Genomic DNA, 21,365 nt, shown 5'->3' on the forward strand with positions numbered 1-21,365 from the left:
CCAGACATAAGAATGTCGGATGTGTTTTGGAGCATTTTGCAGCACCTCGTTTACCTCAATTTTTGTCGATTAGTTGGTGAAACCCCTACCGGCTACTAAGGGACTTTTCTGGTGTTTGGAGACTCACGTATTGTTCTGCAGTTAACGAGCTGCCGTAAGGACCTCAGCCCTCCCATAGTACTCGCAGGCGCACAGTCTCACAGTTGCCTCCCGCAGCAGCTCAGCTGCAGTCAGAGCAGAGAGGAGACAGCCACACTCTCTCGCGTCGAGACAGCTTCAGTCACTTAATCACCTCGTCAGCTGTGTGTGTGCCTCTCTGTGACAAGCTAAACATCCACGTAGGTCATCATGTCACAGTCTAAACTGTATTCACAAAAGTACAGAAAGGAGTGGGAATCAAACCCTGAGTTTAAAGGATGGTTGAAGCCATTTATTGGAGATGACGGGCATACTATAGCCTACTGCCTTTATTGTCAGGGATATTTCTACTAAAAACTACTAAAACTATTTCTACTTTTTCTAATAGAGACATTTCTGATCTACTGTTGTCTGGATTTACTCGAGTTACATGATATGCAAATTAGGCGATGACGTCATTTAGGGACTTCTGGCGACTTTTTGGACAGCCAATAGCTACTTTCCTTACTATGGAGTTGGCAACACTGTAGGGCAGTGCTTCTCAACCTTTTTCAGCTTGCCAGGTACTTTCAAAATGACCAAACGTTAACTGGGTGGGGGGGTTGCGGGGGTGCTAGGGCGTTTACTTGGGATGCTCCTATCAAACAAAACAACATCATTATTACATTCAAACTAACTACGGAGATAAAGTACATAATTCAAAAGTTTAGATTCACTTTGGATAATAACACGGGAGAAACGGAGGCTCTCTTTTCCTCTCTCCCCTCTCTCTCCTGACAGCCGGTCAGTTTCAGACTCATGCAGCTCGCTAATCCGGTAATGATTATTCTTCACCCGACAGTGAAGAATAAACATATTTATAACTAGTTTAGCTTGTTCCAGAGGTACATAAAATAGTTAAGTGTGTTAGGTCTAACATGGAAGTGTGTGTGTGTTGCTCCGCTCAACGATCCCTCACAACGGGAGGAGCTGCTGCGGTGATCACGTAGAGCTGCGTGTCTCCGTCACCTCTCTCTTTCTGCTTCACACACGTTGCATATAGCTATTTTATTGTCTTATCAGGACACCTTGAAAAACTGCCAGACCGGTGAAGCCATTTTGGTGAGCTTGTTTTGCCGCGCGCTATTGCCCTGCATAGGCTTCTCTCCCCATGACAATGATTATGAACCATTATTACCATTATCCAGGGGCTATATGAACACTCCTGTGCCCGGCCTGGAGCATCCCTGACTGGGTCCTATTTAATAACACTTATAGATCATATGGAGAAATTGCATTGGTTTTTGTTGAAGGAACCGGAAGGAGTTTACTTCTGGGTTTTAGGACGCGTCACTGTGGCACTCTATAGACAAGTTTACGCGCCAAAACACGGGTAGCGCCATGACACTACACAAATGCACTTCATTTCCGCCGGAAGTCTTTTGCACAGCGTCTGTCGGTGTAAACCGATGTAAACAGTCAGACGGGCACTGGTGTAAACACAGCGATTTCGATGCTAACAGTGATGCTAGCTTGGGAACACGATTCTACTTCTTTGACTGGAGATGGCGTTACTCTCCCCCACCCGAATTCAGTGCAAAACTGGGAGGATAACATGACGACGTGGCCCAGCATAAAACCAAAATAAACTGCCTTATTTAGGTCATGCCCACAGGAGCCAACAGTTGTCTGTTGTTTACATAATGCACAATTTACATGATCTCTTTATGCTGTGCAATATATCATATGTGCCTGTACTGTTTGAGTGAAAATAAAGTTTGATGTAATTTAATTTCATTATTGCACTGTTATTGCATTATTGCATTTCATATGTTCCTTAGAGTGCTACAATTTCTTTTAACACAGTTCATCATTCATATTAAGCTCATACTGTACATAAATAACACTGAATTAATTAATTGTTGAGAGGAAACTAAAGAAATGGCTTCAACAAGAAAGATCACATGTTTAATCCTAACAGGTATTACAAATTAAAATATAAAAGCAGCCCACACAATTACATCACTATGAAAATATTCATATATAATATTAAAAAATACAATGCATGCAGTATTTGTTGTGTTTATCTGTATTTAATGAACAACATGGCTGGGTGCTGGTTTGTGGTCGTAGCACTCTCTATCTAACCACTCGTTCAGGTGCTTTCTCGAGTGATTGCAACCAACTACCGCACACGTAGTTCCCGAACCACTTTTCTTCATGTTGTAATTGTTATATCCTCTTTGTCTCTGCGATATCAGTGCTTTGTCGGCACAACGGAGCTAGCTAGCAAAACAAACCCAGTCCGCCAAAACGGAAGTGCATTGCATCGAAGGGAGGAGTTCAGGATGTAGAGCGGAAACGGCTCAATAACTTGTGTATAGCAACATGTTTATACAGATTTGGTTAAAGGCACAACTTTTCATTGTTTATCCATGTAAATATTACAATACCACATCTGTTTGCTGAACTGTAGCATGTTTTTAAGTTTGGCTTGTTTGCGGTTGGATAGATGTTTCAAAGAAAGGCGTTGCCTTTAAACATCTATTACTCGAGGCATAGTTCGATGTACTATTAATAATGTGCTGCTGATGTTCCGCCTTGAGCTACTGTAAGGTTACTACATTCTGAATAAATGTATGTTTTTGATTGTTAATTGTTTCAGAAATTCACTTCACCGGTTTGAAAATGTTGGATTCGGTAGCCACAGCAATTGTTAATTCAAAAAAGTTATCTGAATTTAAGATTGCTAGACCAGACAACTTCCTATGTTCACTGAACATAAAGTCAAGTTTAAACAACTTTAATAACTTTGTTGGTACTGCTAAGTCTAATAAGTTGATGAGACTTAGGGTAGTTAGTTCATTCAGTGTTTTATTGACTACACAGTTTGTCAATTGAACTAATTATTCTAAGTTTGAGACACTTAAGGTTGAGTTGAGAGAATTTGAGAAAAGTTGTTGATGCAACAAAAATATTTGTTCATTTGACTAAAAAAAATAAGTTCACCGAATGGTTTACTTGCTTTATTTAGAGTCCTGTGAACTTGGTTTTTTAAGTTGGAGAAACGTAATTGAGAGTTGAAATTACTTGATATCCTTTCCTGGCTAAACTTAATTGTAAGTTGAAATTACTTGAGAAACTTTCCTGGCCCTAATCAAAATTTTAAGGCCACGGGGTTACAAATTATTTTAAGTTGAGTCAACTTGTATTTTTTTACAGTGTGTATGCATGGAAGGTCAGTGCTTGTAGAACAGCTGTTAATCAAATAGTGCCAATCAGATAGGATCAAATTAGTTGCTTCCCTTGCCATGATCCTAAACAATAATCATTCAGATAAAAACGAGTAAAAGAACATAACTAAATGTCTATTAACCTTACATAATTGTTAACAGAGTAAGTAAACACATTTCTACAATTACATGTATTTCCCGTGTACACTATAACAGCATTCAAAAACCTTAATGGTAAAGGATTAACAGAAATATTAACATTTTGTTTGGTCATGCCAATGTTTACATGAAACTTCCTGTTATTTATAGTTTATTTTAAATCCTCCCACGGACAAACCAGCAGGATGCTTTTATTTTGAAAACCTATTATATGCCCTTTGTCCTTTACTCATTAACCTCCTCTGGAGAGAAAGCTCCATCCATCAGGTGGCCATCAAGTTGCCATCCACGAGGGAAACCCCCCTACAGAATTGGCCCCCCAATGTCTCCCTTTACCACCCTTTTTACAAACCTGCCAAAAATCCTTATCTCTCCCTCTCCTCTACATACCTGGCAACACGATCCTTTGTCATCTACTTGTACTCTACCAACTTTTCTTCTTCCAAAACACAATGTTCTGCCAATTCCTTAGACCAAAGGACACAGACGACCCTGCCAAATACTGTTTGTAAAACACCTGAAGTTCAAGCCCAACACCAGACCTTACAAAAACGCGACATGTACTGGATAACTCTCCTGCCAAAAGAGCCTGTTTGGTTAACCCTTTGTCTACCAACACCTTGTAATAGAAACCCTGCCAAAAAGGGCATTGAGCTGTTTGTTTAAAACAGTATTTTGAACCTGCATACAGTCCCTCATAACTTTGTGTGTTACAGCCCATGTTAGTTTAACGTTGCACTATTTATCCATAAATGCTAGTTTTACATTGTCAGTCTTTTGATTTGAATACGTCTGCATATACTTTCAGTTTTCTATAGACCTTGGCTTTTATCCCACTATCTGAGAGTGAAAAGTAAAGAGAATGTATTGAGGATTGTCAGTGCTCACTATCAAAACCATGGCAACCCATCAGTATTACCTTGAACCATTGCTATCACGGAGAAATGTAAAAACACACATTATACATGTCAGGATGCCGTGGAAAAGGTAGGACCCGAATGCAGTTACAAAAGGAAACGGGTTTCAAAACAAAAGCGAGCTTTATTTAAATAAAGCTGAAAAAACAAGAACAAAAAAGCGTGAATCATAAACAGGTAGCATGAGATAAGTGACAAACATGGAGAGTGAGAAAATACAATGAACCGATATGGAGCACAGGGGAAGACAAGACTAAATACACAAAGGGTAATCACAGGACAAAACACAGCTGGGAAGGGGAAGCAGAAACACAAGGGCAACAGGTGAACACAATGAGACAATCAGACACAGGAGGAAAAACACAGGAAGGAAAACAAGAGACAGAGAGAACAGAATAGCAAAATAAAACCCAGAACTTAACACACAAAACTCAAATACATTCCTCCATCATAAAGAACAGGAGAAGTACTTATTTTAAACATGTTAAAAAAGGGTAAGATTTTTTTGTTTTTGAGAGCTTTCACAATTTTTAGGCATAACCCAATTGATCAAATCAATGTCATTTCTGTAAGTTAACGAACAACTAACCGCCTTTACATCCCTCTTCTTGTCATGATTTTAGTTTTGTGTGTGTTGTAGAGCCGATGAATGGGAGTCGGAGGCGGTGTGTTCAGTATGGAACTCCACACTTTATTTTCCATTAGGTTACAGTGAAAATAATAACTTGCTACATGCTACCGTCACATGCTCTGCCGAGCAAAGCCCCAAGGGAACCCGGAACACCGGAGTGCCGTGCTGAGCAGTGGGGATCGAAGCAAGGACAAGGAAGACAAGGGAAAGCTAGACTAAATACACAGGGGGAATCAAAAGCTGGAGAGGGGAGGTGAAACACAGGCAACAGGTGAACGCAGAGACAATCAGGGAGGAGGGAAAACACAGACAGGAAGCAGATAAACAAGGAGAACATTTATTTCAAAGTAAAAACAGGAAACTATACAAACACAAAACAAAATCATGACAATCCTATGGTGTCCGAAAGATGAAAACACACACATGTTCTGTCAAGTAGGTGAATGTGCTTTAATTTCTGCGCGTGTGTTTTGAAGTTGGTGAAGAAGTTTCTTCATTTGCATACGTTTTGGCCCATTTCTCTTTTAATATTAGCATGGTTTTTTAAACTGCACTGTGTTTCTCCTAATGGAAATTGTTTGGGCCGTTGTAACGTGTTTGCACCTGTACGCCACCGTACCATTTCAATATCTAGCCATCAGTCCTGAGAGGCTTTTTATTTTTTTACAAACTAACCCATTGACAAAGAACATATAAAGTGTGTACAGTGGTTCAGAGGATTGGTATCAGGCTCTTATACTAACAAAAAAAAAGAAATCCCTGTAAGAAGATTTTTTCCGACTGTATATGTCATCAGGTAGGCCACCAGGCATGTTTGTAAGCTACAGTATGACATGACAGTATAAACTGTCCCTTTTTTTTTTTCTTCTCAATTATTGCTATAGTTTTGTCTTCTTATAATCGCATTTAATAGTAAACTCAGACTGTGTCCTACAAGATAAAGCATCTCAATCAAAGGACAAATTAGATTAAAATACAACGCAATTCATTTAATGACATACATTTTAATCACTGGTAAAGGTCTCAGAATATCTCTTACAGACATGGTGTTTTAGATGTTAAAGCTAGGATTATATAATTTCCTGTAATATTAGTTTTCGAAATTTACAGTGAGAAGAAAATATTAATGTACCCACCAGTATTAATTGTTGTGTGTGTCACGGCATTAAAATAGCCCTCTCCCTCAGGCACCATATGCATACTTAAGCAGATACACAAACAGGTTAAACAAATGGCTATAATTTGCTGTACTAATCAATAAGAATGTAAATGAAACAAACTTATCATTGTAAAAACAGAAGCCTGCAAAGCAGCTTTCTTCCTGGCTGATAACAACTTAGAAATGTATAAACTGTGTTTATTGAATGTGTTTACTGTAGTGTTTCCCAATGGAGACATGAGCCGAATTGGAACACTATTAGCCGGGGTCACAGGGAGCACTTAACACTGACAGAGACAGAGAGGAGGAACAAGAGTGTGTGTTTGTAGGAGGATGCATGTGTTTAATGTATTTGTCAAGTCCAGGGCTCTCCCTGGCCAACTTGAGGCACCACCCAAAGTCAGATGATGAAGCCCCCTGTTTCTAATTGCGCCGCTAGGTGCGCCACATTTGTGGCTGAGTTGAGGCTGCCTCCGCAAAATGAGGCCCCCTCCGCGAGTTGAGGCCCCACGCAGTCTGCGTGATCTTCCTGTAGGGAGTAGGGATGTGCATCTCCATCGCTGAGGCGATACTATGCGCATCTCGATACGTTGCCAACGATACGATACATTAACGATACAATTGAAACACCGGGCGATGCGATACGATACGATTCACCCCTATTGCGAAACAGTTCGATACGATTTGATTCAACATTATGCGATTCGGGGTGATACGATGCGATTCAACACGATGCAAAATAATGATACTTCACTATGGGACAGAGGATTTTTGTTTTATTCCTTATATGCAGCAAATCATACATTAACAAAAAAGTGCTTTATATATTTGGTTCTCTCTAGTAGTACTGCGCATCCCATCATGCTGTTTATTTTTTACCTTTTTTACCTTAAAAAACTCTCCAGAGTAGGCTACAGTATAATTGTATAACACCTCACAGTTAAAGAATTTAAGGATGCATTGCCCATGATTAACAATGTGCAAATAACAACCAGCATAGAGCAATGCCCATACAGCTGCCAGCCTGATGTGCTTAACACTCATACATAGGCTAACTCACCAGGGAGCAGAAAGCAGTGGTTTCTATATGCACCAGGGAGCAGAAAGCAGTGGTTTCTATATGAACAATACAAAATACAAATAACCTTTCACAAACAGGTATTTCATAACTGCTTACAGTAAGGAAGACATTTAAACTATTATTGGCAGTCACAGGCTGCTGTAAACTAAACACCAGTCTCTCTGACATAACACCTCGTACTACTTGTGTACTTTAAAGCGGCAAGACATCGTTTACCATTTGGGAGCGATTTTTCAAGTTGTCCGTCGTTCTTGAAAAATCCGAAGTGTTGCCAAATGTTTGATTTGGCAACAACTTCCATGTGTGTTGATAACTAAGACTCTCGGCCTCCGTAGTGTGAAGCAAAGATCAAAGATCGTCTCTGCGGAGTGCTGACACGATGAGGGGATATTGTATGAATGAATCGTTTTTTTACTGATGCAAAGACGCTACAATCGATGCATCGCGATTTCAACCCAAACTGTAACCGATGTGCACTCTTTCAACCGGTGCACTCGCATCTTGAACGTTAATGCCGGTGCACCGATGCGAATCGGTGAATCTTAACATCCCTAGTAGGGAGGGACGGCCCTGGTCAAGTCCAAAGTTTCTTCCATTATTAGTACTGCTGTGAGGAGGATAGTGTTGACGTCCAGTCCTCAAGGGCCGGCACCTACAGTTGTTTGATCCTCTGTGATGAAACACAACTGGATCTCTCTCACTGTCTTTTGGACATTTGGAAATTGAGCATTACATACACTCTTCAAGTGGTAAAAGTGGTGTTGCTATATTTCTGATAAGAAAGCATCTGGCGGGTTGTTTTGTTATTCAAAAAAGAGCATTTTAAACCAGAAAAGGCTTTTTAAAAAACAATGAGCAGTGTTTTTGCTTGAAAACTGTTTGTGTAACTACAAAGCTGTTTGAGTCTGCTCTATAGCCGGAATCATCCACTCAAAACACGTACAGTATATAGTCGCAACTGGACGGATCTAAAGCTCTGTGTAATGTTAGCCCTGCAATTAAATGATCAAAACTTACCGAGACTGATAGTTATGGAGGGAAGGAAAGATACAGTATCTCTTGTATATGATTGGATGCTCCTCGTCACTTACTGTGTACACTACTTATTAATAAAATAATATGTGCTTGTGAGAGCTAGATGCTAATCGCTAAGTACGCACTACAAGCTTGAGATGAAGAACATCTAACATTTTCATGTATATGTGCCAAAGAAAAAAACACCCCCATGCTTTCATTCCTTAATTGTCTGTTTTCTACAGTACGTACTGCTTGGATTTGACGTCACCCTGACGCAACAAGTCCTCCAACTCATATGACCAAATGGGCCGATTGTTCAGGCCCTTATTACGACCAAATATGTTGTTTGTTCAAGCGCTTAATACGTCCTATAATTACGTTTTAAAGTTTTCGCCCTCTAGTGCTCCTGTTGAATGCAAACGTTACAGATGGTCGTTTATTCACAAATAACCCTCTCTGTAAAATCCTAAATTGTGCCATTTGTGCCATTAAAACGCTTTTTGATGCGATTTCTAGCGAGAGGTGTATATTGTACTTTTAAAATCGACGTCCAGTCGATATGTAGGATATATAGTTTGATAGATATTACGAAGATGATTTGAGGTATGCGGCAGCCTCCATGTAAAGTTACGGGTTGAAAACAGTATTTCCGATCTCAACGTTTTCATAATAAAACCAATGATCAAATGATTTAACAGTGATATCTGCAGTACTCATCAACTAAAAAACATCAGTTTATCCTTGTTAATTATACGACATTTATTGGTTTAAATTGTGTACAATGCTTTTGTGTTTTTCCCATAGGTTTTTCTCTTTTGATTCTGAGAGACACCTTTCTTTTTTCAGAGGTTTTGATAGGCTAAAACATTGATTGTTTTAGCCACAATGCATTTCGGGATGTGGCGTTTATATGATATGAAATCGGAAAAACATTTTATAAAAATAAAATACTTTATTCCGTGTGTTCTTACTTTTCGCTTTGGAAGTCATCACATAACGGCAAACCAACAAGAGACAGGTGAGGAGGGAGGAGAAAACACAGGGGCATCAGGTGAACACAATCGGGTAATCAGGTAGAGGGAAAACAGACAGAAAGCAACAGGCAAGACAGGGGGTGAACATTTTTCAAAATATAACAGGAAACCAAAGACAGAAAAATACAAGACAAAACACAACACAGGGAGATCGTGACAAGGTTAACCTCTGAATTGTAGTGGAGTAGAACAAAGTAGTATACAAAAACATTTCCCAACTTGGGATCAATAAAGTATATCTTATCTTATCTTAAGATGATCGATGGCTACTGCCATATTTGTAAAATCTGCCTCTGAACCTTGAAAAGTGCATGTTTCAGGCTTATCAATGAAACAGGAGGGGTTAGAGACATAAGACCAGCTGTTAAATAAAGCTCTTCTGACCTTAGGTGTCATTTGGGTATATTAATTCACCCATTTATTAATTATATGTTTTAAATTTGATAACACCACTGTGTTTCGTATCCCCTAAACCTCCAGGGTGTACACAGTTTAATACTGGCAACTTCTAATTGTGGGTAATATGAAAACGTCTTATAAAGAGACGTGCCATACACTGTAAAAATATCCACTTTGAATTCACAATAATTACCTGGCAACTTGTTGCATGACTTTCACAGTAAGGTTCACAGCAATTTACTGTGAATGTCTTCACAGCAATGTTTTGTAATTTCACATCCATGATATTACAATGCATTGTTGTAAAGGTACAACTGTATACTGTAACTTCACAGCTTCAATTACTGTGATATTACAGTATGTTACTGGGGAATTACATCATTTTGTTGTACATGCATTACAACAAGGGCCTGTACTTTTACATTTCTATTGTGAAAGTAATGCAGGAGTAGCCAGTAATTTACTGTGAATTTACAATGTGTACTGTGAAAGTAATGCAGGAGTAGCCAGTAATTTACTGTGAATTTAGAATGTGTACTGTGAAAGTAATGCAGGAGTAGCCAGTCATTTACTGTGAATTTACAATGATACATGTGCATAACTGTAAGCCCCAACTCCAGTACTTCCTGGAGGAAGCTCATACAATGGTTTCCTGTCCAAGTTTAACAGGAAACCAAAGTGTGAGCTTCCTCCTGGAAGTACTGGAGCTGCACTACAAAAATGCACGTAATCTTATTGTACAATTAAAAAAAAAGACACCAAACGCACAAATGAGGTAAAATCAATGGAAGCCCACTGGCATATTTATTGACAAAATAAACAACAGTGTAAACAACAGAGTAAACAAACAGGAACATGAACTAGTTCACCTCAACTATCCATAAAAAACAGATTAACCCTTAACGGATCCTTTAAACAAATAATCCCTCGCAGGTGAACTGACCGTAATGCTTCCCACTGGACTTGTCCCCGCACACCATGCAGTCTATGCAGACCATTCTAAGTCTATCAGCTTCCGGTGAAGGGTGCTCACGTGAGGGTTAATGGAGCTTCGCTTCTTTGCCTTGGAGCCTTTCTCCGGGTTGATGCCCAAGAAGCACCTGTTAATAAGCAAAGATAAGTTTCAGTTTTAAATAGACTCATGTATTGCAGGCAGCATTTATCAAGGTGTTCACCTGTGTCTTTTCCCACACCGACTGTTACTAGTCCAAACCTGTTGGATCATCCTCTCACAATAACATTATTTGTAGCCTAGCAGAGGGCCTCAGGTACCTCTAACATAAGGTTTACTTACTTATCCGAATTTTGAAGCCATACTATAAATGTGAATTAAACCATGTCGTCAATTTTTTAACAAGATAGCCCAGCAACATCAAGTGATGGTGTGGTCCCAATTCGCATAATTGGTTCCAGGCTTCATACTCAAAGCATTTAATCTACTTTGTGGCCTCTGTAGAAAGGCATAGACTTAATAGCCAGATAGTGAAACATAACTTTGCATGATAAGTCTTACTGATGACATTGATCATGTGTTTGAGTGTTACAATACCTTTGGATGAACTCCAGTGTGCATGATCCAACGGGATATTCGAGGTTGAAGACATAGTAGCTGCTGAATAAAGCAGCTACCCCATGCAAAAAAAAAAATGGGTGTGGGCCCATTACCACTTGTCCCTCGATGGATAGCATCCACCCAGAAGGCTTCATTGTGTCACCTGAAATGAACAGATACCCCGTCATGCGTTATTGTGGATAGGTACATTCCTAGAATCAATCAAAACAAAAATAATACTTGAGCTAGAGATGTCAATACCAGATCCGAGTAACATTCATGATTGGTCAAGGACCAAAAAGCAGGAAAATATACAGTGCAGAGCATGCAAGGACATTACACAGAACCCTCCACTTCAGGTGGACAGCACTTTTCTACTCCACCATCAGTGAGGTAGGCTACTTAACAGTCACTGTAAAAGCATCAAAGGTCCCTGTGCAGATAGGAAAATCTGGCTGAACGACAAAGCAACTCCCTAGTCCTCCTCCCTCTGCCTTTATGGCTAGACGGTTTAACCTCATTCCTCTATGGGTAGATGGTTACGAGCCCAGCTGGAACGAGAACATGTCAACTCGTCAGACCCCTGAATCATTGAAACAGGCTAGAGATTTTAACTAACGTGAATCACTGAAACATATGGCGTCAGAGTATCGTTTCACAGACTGGACTTGAATGGAGTGCAGGAGAGATGGAAGGCCTTCAGTCAGATTCTCCCCTCGATGCAAAGGAACACTTAAGCTCTTTAGAGTAACCATTCAGTATCCTATCCCTCATCGATGGTGGAGCAGAACAGGGATGTCCTAAGTGAAATTATATAATAAGAATAAAAGCAGCAGTGAAGTCTAGCCATTCAGGTCAGAAAAGCAGGAAATCCTGTATAAACAGGAAAAATCCCATCCCTGAACATTACATTACCTTGAATGATCAAGCAGGGGGTGCTTGGGAGTGCTGCAGTATTCACTACATCAGCAGCAGTGGAACAGGTCTGTAACAAAGTAACACACAATAGCATAGATTTAACATTATGCAAGGATGAAGATCGTTCATTGGTCAGAGGTAAATCAGAACATAATAAATGGTCTAATAATAATAATTACTTGCATTTATATAGCGCTTTTCAAGACACCCAAAGCGCTTACAAATGGACGTCCGCAAACCAATGTGCAGCCCCCGCCTGGGTGATGCTAAGGCAACAGCTAATCCGCGCACTACAGCTCAACACAGATCAGCTCGGCCCATTTGGAGCAACTTGGGGGTTAAGTGTCTTGCTCAAGGATACTTCCGACATGCGGACAGTCAGAGCCAGGATTCAACCACCAACCCTACGGTCGATGAAAGACCAGCTATACCAACTGAGCTTCAGGCGCCCCTAATGTAATCACTCGTTTAGCATTTTAAATAAATAAAAAATAACGTACATCAACTTCGAGCATCAGTTTCTCGGTAGGCTCCTTAAAGTAGACCATAAGGAGCTGGAGGATGCAGGCAACCTTCTCCGAACCCTCTGGATCATAGCTGGCCAGAACTTCCCTGATCTTCGGGTTGTCCAGTTTCTGGCAGAAATGCAGGATGGTCTGTCCTCTCTGACCCAGGGCCTCTTGGAGCTTCTGAAGTATGTTGACGTCCGTCAGGAGGCCAAAGTGGGAGAAAAGCCCTCTCTGAGAAAAGAGAAAAGGCCATTCCTCTTTGACCTCCAACATCGCTGGAGCAGGCATTCTGTTGAGGTACCTCCGCAGAATGACGTAGGTCCTCACCATCAGAGGTTCTGCTCTCTCCGCCCCACCCATCCCTTCCTCTGTGTACAGACATACAAATACATGTTTCAGAGCACCCAAGTAACAACAATTAAATTCAATGTCCCCACCTCTGGGAAATGTTGAGTGTCAAACCTTTAATTTCATGCTCTCATCATTACTCATTCTGAATATTAAGGTGGCCTTTTTGCTTAATGTGGGATGTTTATTTAGGTGTCAATTCACCAAAAATAAAGTAGATTGCATACCTGAGTAGATGTTCCACAGATCCCTTTTCGAATCCTCCAACGTTGCCTCGGTCTCCCCCTCTGGTAAGTCTGCTGGGCACCACCTCACACACCTAGGGATAGGAATCATAGGTTAAATCAATACTATTGGGGCCGATCATTTGGACTGGTTTTGGAGTGGGAAAATTTCAATTATCATGGACAGTTACACTGACGGCGATTATACAAAATCTACACACATAATTTAAACATTCAATTCAAATAACCTAAGTTAGTCTAGCATGGCAGTGCCCCTTTAACCCCTAATTGCTCCCAACGGGTCGCGTCAGTGCCTTGCATGGTTGCTGATCGCCATTAGTGTGTGAGTGTGAATGGAGAGGACACTGGCGCTGTATGTTCGCTGCTTCTCAGTGTGTGAATGAGTAGACCATCGTAAAGCACTGGGTGTCCTTAAAAGAGCTATGTAAAAGCAAGGAATTATTATTACTGTAACCTTCAAAACCTTCAACGTACAATAATTGCAATATCTATATTTTGTCCACCCCTACACATACCCGTATTGGTCGAAAGGACCTCTCGTCAGTCTGGACTCTCCTGCCACTCCAGTGTTCCTTCTTCCCTCTCGGCTTCGTCGGCGTCGAGCCAGAGTGTTGTTCCTAGTTTTATATTCCACTCTAGTTTTAACTTGTTGGAGAAGAGAGGGGCATCCATCTCCAACAACTTCACCTCGCCTGCTAATGTCAGCAAAGCTTTTTGGGTGGCTCCTGACTATTAATCGGACGATGCTGTGGCACATGGCTCTGGTTGGGTTGCGCTCGTGCAAATGGGCATCTAGTTTCCGTTCCTCCCCTTACATGTGTCTTCAAATGCTTAATAAGAGAGGCTAAAGTGTCACACTTAAATGCACAAGCCTCAAGCACACATTTCAAGGATGTGTCAGGTGGTAGAGCTGATATGTCAGGCGGTATAGGCCGAACAGCTTGCAGGTAGTACTTATGCAGCCTATATATATGCGATTTCAGTGCTGTGTGTTTTCTGTACCTCCGTGAGCAGTCAGGCACCCCACACTGATAGTGAAAATTGGGGGCATTACTGTGCAGCTTTGTGTGCTGAACAAAGTTATGCACCTTCTCAGACACATGCTGACATCCAATATATTTACAGTGGAACATTGTTGTGCGTGGTAACTAGTTACCTACCCAAACATAATTCAATCTGCCTGACAATGAACAGGACGGTTAGCCTGGCTGCCTGACACTGAAGAGGATGGTTAGCCTGGCTGCCTGAAATTGAAGAGGATGGTTAGCCGGGCTGCTTGACACTGAAGAGGATGGTTGGCCTCTTTGATGACCTAGAAAAAAGGAGACCAGAGAAAGGAGAAATTACAAAGGCAACCAACAAAAGGAATTTTTCAGTTTGTATGCAGATTATGAACATGAGCATGTTGTAAAGGTGTAGCCATTCAGTCAGGTAGTTGAGCATCCCATTTAGACGAGACCGCAGTCACACAATCATATCGAAATGTTAACTACCTTAGCTGCAACAACACTCGAACAGTCACTAGCAATTTCCTGGAGGCGCACGCACACCAGGATCACGAAGATGTCAAATCTGGAATAGAGGCAGTAAAAAACCACCACAGGGAAGCAAGAGAGGTAAGCTCACATAAATGTACTGTCAAACAGTATTGGATGAAGTGATTAATCTCAGGTGTGCTGCACAGGTAATAAATGTCTGAGCTTCAGTACTTCATGGAGGGAAGCACTGGAGCTGGGGACTGCAGTTATGCACAGTCTATAAACTACAGTCTGTGTTGCATACTAGGCCTACCTCCAACTAGGAAGCAATCCGTGGATTGGATTTAGGATTTAGGCAATACACCTCGTCGCGTCGGTCAACACCAGGCAGGCAATCAGTAGGCCTAGAGGAAGATACAAGAACAATATCTGTTTATTCGCCATGTAGTAGGCATGGGCGGTATCATTTTTTTCATACCGTCATACCTTGCTGACATCATACCGTGGTATACGGTATATGACGGTATCAGTCCCAATTTAAGGGGTAATTTCTCTCCAAAAAAAATGTTTTACTCACTATATCAACAGCCCCACCAAAAATATTTTCCACCAGCCGCCACTGACGGTATGACTTGGGTCGACTTGAGTGAGGTGGCGTTCGGCGGCAAATAGATGTTTCGAACGGTATATTATATGTTCGGTGTAAAATGCAGCCCGAGCGGTAGACCCTTGCAAAGTGCCGCGACGTGCGCGCAAGTGCAAAACAAGGGCTGCATACATGACACATTGTGCAAATGGCACATTTTGAGATCGGATACAGGACGCGTTTGAAGATGTCCAACGTTGTTTCCATAGTGAGCTAAGTTAACAATTTATCATCATACATAAACATTTTCCGGGAGTAAATACTTGACAAATTGAATAAAGTTTGCTATATTCACTAACTAGTTTGGCAATATTATTCCGTGCATGTGTTAAAAACCTTATTTCCATTTGATTCATTGGATTACTCGGGTGAATGTTTAGCACGTAAATGCTTTCGTTTTTAAAACCGTCCGACCTCGACTACAAAACCATCAACCAGTTGCATAGGATTAAAAAATGTCAACACTCACTCACCCCGTCTTAAACATTCCCAAAGAAGTGCCTCTGTCTCCCGTTGTGCTGGATGAAGTCACTGGCGACAAGTAAACCCAAAATAGTCCCAAACAGGCGCAGAGGTATTTTTCTTTTTTACTAGTTGTCCGAGTTCGGGGCCGGCAAATGCTGCCGCCATCTTGCTCAGCTCAGCTCTGTGCTGAGCTCTGAGAGCGGGAAAGACGGACTGCCCTCCCCTGCCCTCTGCTGGCGCGTGCTGTGCATTACAACCAATGTCGTCCCTGTCAAAACTCCGTGTCAGTGTAATAGAATGAAACGCATCCGTGATTTGGCGCACAGTCTGTGACGTCACGGTATTGAAAATCATACCGACGGTATTTCGAAATACCCTGGTATACCGTAATACCGTCATACCGCCCAAGCCTACCATGTAGTTTTACAACATACTAGAAATGTGTTGCTGGTAGGTACTGAAATAAAGACAACATTGGACAGGGTGCAGGGACAAGACAGGAAAATGCAAAACAGGACAGTGTACAAAATGCAGGTAAAAGTAGAAGCTAATTTAGGCTAGAATAGTATAGAAATAAAATAAGATAAAAAATGTTTGTGTTTTCAGAGAAATAACATTACGCATTGCAATAACCTATAAACATTTCAAACCTATAAACATTGCGAACCTGTAAACATTGTGAAGAGGGAGAGAGAGTTTGGTAATCCTTTATCATCCAGAGTAGTGTTGATGAAAGTATTGAGTGATTGAAACTTTGCTTGCTAGGCGAGGCTTAAACTCTAAGTAAGCCACAGGCTACAATGAGGCTAAAAAAGAGTTCAACTTGTTATGTCTGAGCATGTTTTGAGAGCAGCATGGTCAGTCATAAAATGTTGAACTCTGTGTCTCAGAGCAACATTAAGAGATCTATGGATACATCTCTCAACACCCATATGAAACAGAACTGTAAACAGATTTTATTTTTCTTTATGGATATCTTACAAATCACTCCCCTTTTAAACTGTATTCTTGTTATTTTTAACAACTGTTGTGTTAATGTCATATAGTATTTTATACCTGTTTTTCATTTAGTCTGATATTTTTTTTAAACAATAATGATGATATAAAAGGTGTGCCTTTACGTCACTGAGCTGAGGTTATCAGCCTCTCAGTCTGTCAGGAGAGCGCACAAGTTTAATATTCTGAAAGCCAAGACACTAGGGGTGTAACAACTAATCAACTTAATCGATTAAAATCGATTACCAAATTAGTTGGCAACTAATTCAGTCGTCGATTCGTTGGTGACGTCATCACATGTGTTCTACACCCCGTTAAGCTCCAACGTTATCGCTCTTTTTTATCGGTACAGGAGACATTTAAAACATATGTCATATGTATTATTGCTACATAAACATTATATCGCAGTCTTAGTGTCGCCAACTCAGTTTCTAATATGCAATATGACTACAAAATGCGTCTATAATGTATTTTCGATCTTCCCAATTCAGACGAGAGATCTCTCCCCCGCCTGCATGCGAGGGGGCGGGGCAATTTACACACACACGCAGGAGATGACGGAGAGAACGCGCTCCGAGGTGTGGTTAAACTTTAGCCGTCTCGATGTGGACAATGCTCGTTACCAAAAGTGCAATAACAGTTTATCATATAAAGGCGGTAAAACGAGCAATTTGTCTAAACATTTAGCAAAAGTGCTCCACATTCAGACGGAGGAATGCACCGGGTTCGACTGTCTTTCTAGTAGCTCTGTAGCCCCGTCCACGAGTAACGTTTCCACGTCAGGTGTTATGTATGCTCGCAGCAACACACAGAGTTAACTCAGTTATAAAAACATAGGTTAATGATTAGAGGTAACTGAGTTATTTTGTTAAAGTTTCAGCTATTCTGTTTACAGTTCTGTCATCACATTATTTAATATGATTTGTTAAAACATTGTTGTTTCTTTTGATGTGAAATATTATGCATTTAATTAAAATAAAAAGCAATGTTAGTTTTGTTCACAATTTGTTTAGTTAGTTTACCTTATTTCTTGTCAAAAGGACCGTTAATACTATCGTTAAAAGGACCGGATCGATAAGCAGTATTGATATAAGTAGTAGTACAGTTAAAACCTTAACGATCCGAATAATCGATTAATCGTTTCATTAATCGATAGATTCATCGATTATCAAATTCGTCGTTTGTTGCAGCCCTATGACACGTGGTGACACGAATGTGCAATAGGGTCCGTGACGAATTCATTAAGAACATTATAAGAGCAACTAACGTTACCAACTTTGACACCGATTTAGATTAGGCCTAATTTGATTAGACAATGTCATGAAACCACCAACCACCTAGCACAAGAAACATTCATTAGCTAGCTAACATCAGCTAACCTACTAGTAAGTTAGTTAGACCATGGCTTCAGAATACAAACTTAGCAGCAATGCTAAGCTAACTAGCTTATACCAATGGCAATTATGCCAGTCTTACCTGTTAAAGTATTCATTGTTCGCTCTTTCATTCGAATACAGCATAAGCCTTCTGCCAACAAATGGAACAGTCAGCAACAGTTGGCTGGCTAGCACAAGAGCCATCTACCATAGCCATATACGGCGCTGGCTAGCACTAGCTAGGCTAACGTTAAGGCCACCTGCTTGAAGGTGGACATGGCTGCTATCAAGCTAATGTTACTAGCTAACGCTAGCTATCTATTCGCTACCATGTACAAACCAAAACGACACTACTCCACTGGCGTTTGCAATCGAAAGCACATAATATCCACCACTACTCCACATTATGGGCAGTACTTAATTGCTGTTTACCGATGGTAACCGCCTTGGAGAAACTCACAGATGTTCACCTTGACTGTTGCCTCCGTGCGAATTTTCGAAAGGATCGAGGCATCTCTGTCAGGAGGCTTTGGGTTCCTCAAAGCGCGATATGATTGGCCGTTCGAGCGATGACGTTCCGTTTCGTCCCTTCAAACGTGACACCTACGGTTGACAAATACCCGGAAATGACGTTTTTTCTGGCGTGTATGTCACGTGATCTTCAACTTTCTCAACACTAATTCGGCTGACTTATATATTTGATCCAATTGGTAAATAGGGACACCTAGTGGTTAAAGCACGTTATTGAAATGTTTTGTTGAATAATCTTTAATCTTTAATAACCTGACTTTGGAAAGGGCTGGAAAGATATTTCTTTCACCAGGGGACTCTAAATAGGGTCCAGATAAGGTATCTGAAATATGGGAACCGTAACCCACCCAGAATTTTCTTTTCAATCTAATGTCAAACTCTCACAAAATCCTGTCTAGAGCTAAGGATTGGACACCCTTTGGTGAGGGAGGGAGAAAAAATTGCTTGCTTGGCGCTCCGAGACTTTGAGAGTATGTTGCTTAACTTGTGTGGAACCCGCTTGCAAAATTTGGGGCCGCTGTGACCTTCAACCAGGTCGCAAACTAAGGTTAAAGGTCATGTTTTCATGGCTCTCAATACTCTAGACGGCACAAAGGAAGGTCCGACAGCTTGGAGCTTGGTGTCGTTGTACTCCTCGTCTCGAAGAGTACATGCAGATTCATCCCTCTGCTGCTCCGAATGTCAAACGTTACGGCTTAAAACGGGAAAAAAGCCTTCCGTTAAGCCGCTTTCACTCTCGCTCTTGTGGTGATAGAGCACGCCAATTTCCCCGCATGCTAGGCAGTCAAGAGTATTCTAGTTAGCTTCGGCTTGATGTGGAGATGTGATTTGATGTGTCGTTTGTCCCCCAACTCCTCTCGGATGTCCTCTCCAAAGTTGAGATATTTACTAAAATGCTCAGGGGAGTTTCCTGAATTTTCATGCCGAAAGCCAAGCACTAGGCCCTGGGTAAATTAAGACGCTGATTTGGGGCACTTTTTCCACTTTCCCTGGTGCTAGAAACTCAAGTCAGGCAGGCATCCCTGGAATCGTTGCAAAAATACATTTCTAGCTAAACGTAATTGAGAATGCAGTTTAGTTCTGTGGGAACGTAATTTTTAGGAGACAGGGTTGCCAGGACACACGGCAGTTAGAATAGTCTATTCTGCACATGTGCAATGGTGCACAATTCAAATTGTACAGTAATGAGTTGTGCTCTTTATATATATAGTCTATCATGGTTGTGCTAAGATGATTTTGAGTACATTGCTTTACTGTGAAATAATAGTTAAATAATGTGAAATCCAATTCTACTGTTTTATAGATATTTTGTTGTGATATTACAGGGGCTTTTGATTACAATATTTCTCTGTAATATGATACTCTTAAATGCTGTGAAATCCTTGCAATTTTTACAATGTTGTTGTGATATTACAACATTTGATGTGATATTACAGAGGATTTTGATTGCAGTATTTTATTGTGAAATACTAGTTAAATGCTGTGAAATCCAAGGATACAGTCATTTTTACATGTATTTGTTGGGATATTACAGGGGATCTTGATTACAATATGTGACTGTAAAATAATACTGTTAAATGTTGTGAAATGCTGGTAATTGTTTACAGTGTAGAACATGATGCGAAACACACAATAGCCAGCATGTGTAGTTCTGGAGGGGGGGGGGGGGGGGCTGGAGCCGGGGGCTGGACCCGTCCAATTCCAGTTTTGGAAAGTCTGCCATGGTTCCATTCCATTCCATAGAGCTGTGACGCTCAGCGTAACCTTGTCGCACTGCCACTCCAACTTCCAATCACAGGGCTTGATGACTAATCACGGGGTTTGTAAAGCAAGGCGGATGTTGTAGTCCCAAACGATAGCTGGGGATTCTGGGTAGTGTAGTGTCTTCGGAAACTTTAGTGTCTGAACTCCGAAAAAACTACTTGTTCTATTTCGTATATGGCTTCGCCCTCTAAGGCTATCGCTATTGGGTAATCCCCCTGCGCCCCGGCGCAGCACTGAAACACTTGTAGTCCACGCCCACCCGCAAGGTGGGCCCCACCCTCGGGCCTCCTTCCGGTATAAATAGGAAGGTGGCCCGGCAATCTGCTCCCTCTTTTTTTCAGCAAACCAGCACAGTTACTGAAGCACAGCAATTGAGAATCACCATGAGCAACAACTGCGTCCGTGGTTGTCCCTCATGTGGCTCTGGGTTCATAATGAGTTATGAGCTGCAGAGATAAAAGCAGTATGCGAATCCTGCCGGGGGTCAGAGCACGCGTACGCGGCTCTAAACCAGCAGGTAGCATGCACTGCGCTCGTCTCCCCTCGGGCGACAGGAAGCGGAGAGCGGACACTCTTGCTGCTGTGGCCGAAGAGGACGATTGGCCCGTCCAGGGACACGAGGCCCCGTCCGCGGGCTCGTAAGGAGTGCCGGGCAGGAGTCCGAAGCAACTCCTGCCCCGCCTCCCTCCACGGTTCACCGTTCGGTTCTCCCCTCCCTCCTCTCCCCCGGACGGGGGAGACAGAGTCGGAGCAGGGTGCCAGCTTGGCTGCCGAACATGCTTTCCCCCTC

At 41.5% G+C, this 21,365-nt stretch overlaps 1 protein-coding gene across 6 annotated transcripts; it reads right to left on the reverse strand.

Annotated features, from left to right (window-relative positions):
- Nucleotides 1-10,518: 10,518 nt before the first annotated feature.
- Nucleotides 10,519-18,951, reverse strand: LOC307039701 (uncharacterized protein). Of its 6 annotated transcripts, XM_079682026.1 has the most exons (11): nt 18,713-18,951; nt 18,381-18,431; nt 15,111-15,201; nt 14,813-14,891; nt 14,480-14,631; nt 13,835-13,936; nt 13,302-13,393; nt 12,718-13,094; nt 12,215-12,284; nt 11,297-11,462; nt 10,519-10,847 (listed from the first exon to the last, which is right to left on the reverse strand). In XM_079682026.1, exons 5-11 carry the CDS (start codon nt 14,485-14,487, stop codon nt 10,733-10,735), a joined length of 930 nt encoding a protein of 309 aa, XP_079538152.1. In that variant the 5' UTR covers nt 14,488-14,631; nt 14,813-14,891; nt 15,111-15,201; nt 18,381-18,431; nt 18,713-18,951; the 3' UTR covers nt 10,519-10,732. The 6 variants fall into 6 exon arrangements, with proteins under 6 accessions (XP_079538152.1, XP_079538153.1, XP_079538151.1 ...); XM_079682027.1 differs by lacking the exon at nt 18,381-18,431 and having other exon boundaries at nt 18,751-18,951; XM_079682025.1 differs by lacking the exon at nt 18,381-18,431 and having other exon boundaries at nt 18,741-18,951.
- Nucleotides 18,952-21,365: the final 2,414 nt, after the last annotated feature.

Source organism: Notothenia rossii, assembly GCF_949606895.1.
Source record: "Notothenia rossii genome assembly, chromosome: 5".
NCBI classification, from domain to species: domain Eukaryota; kingdom Metazoa; phylum Chordata; class Actinopteri; order Perciformes; family Nototheniidae; genus Notothenia; species Notothenia rossii.

Coding starts and splice junctions, on each gene's coding strand:
- LOC307039701 (XM_079682023.1), bottom strand. CDS start 14,076: ATGTGCCACAGCATCGTCCGATTAATAGTCAGGAGCCACCCAAAAAGC. Junction 13,095..13,301: donor TCTGTGGAACATCTACTCAG/GTATGCAATCTA, acceptor GTCTGTACACAG/AGGAAGGGATGGGTGGGGCG. Junction 11,463..12,214: donor CCCCTGCTTGATCATTCAAG/GTAATGTAATGT, acceptor TGTTCATTTCAG/GTGACACAATGAAGCCTTCT.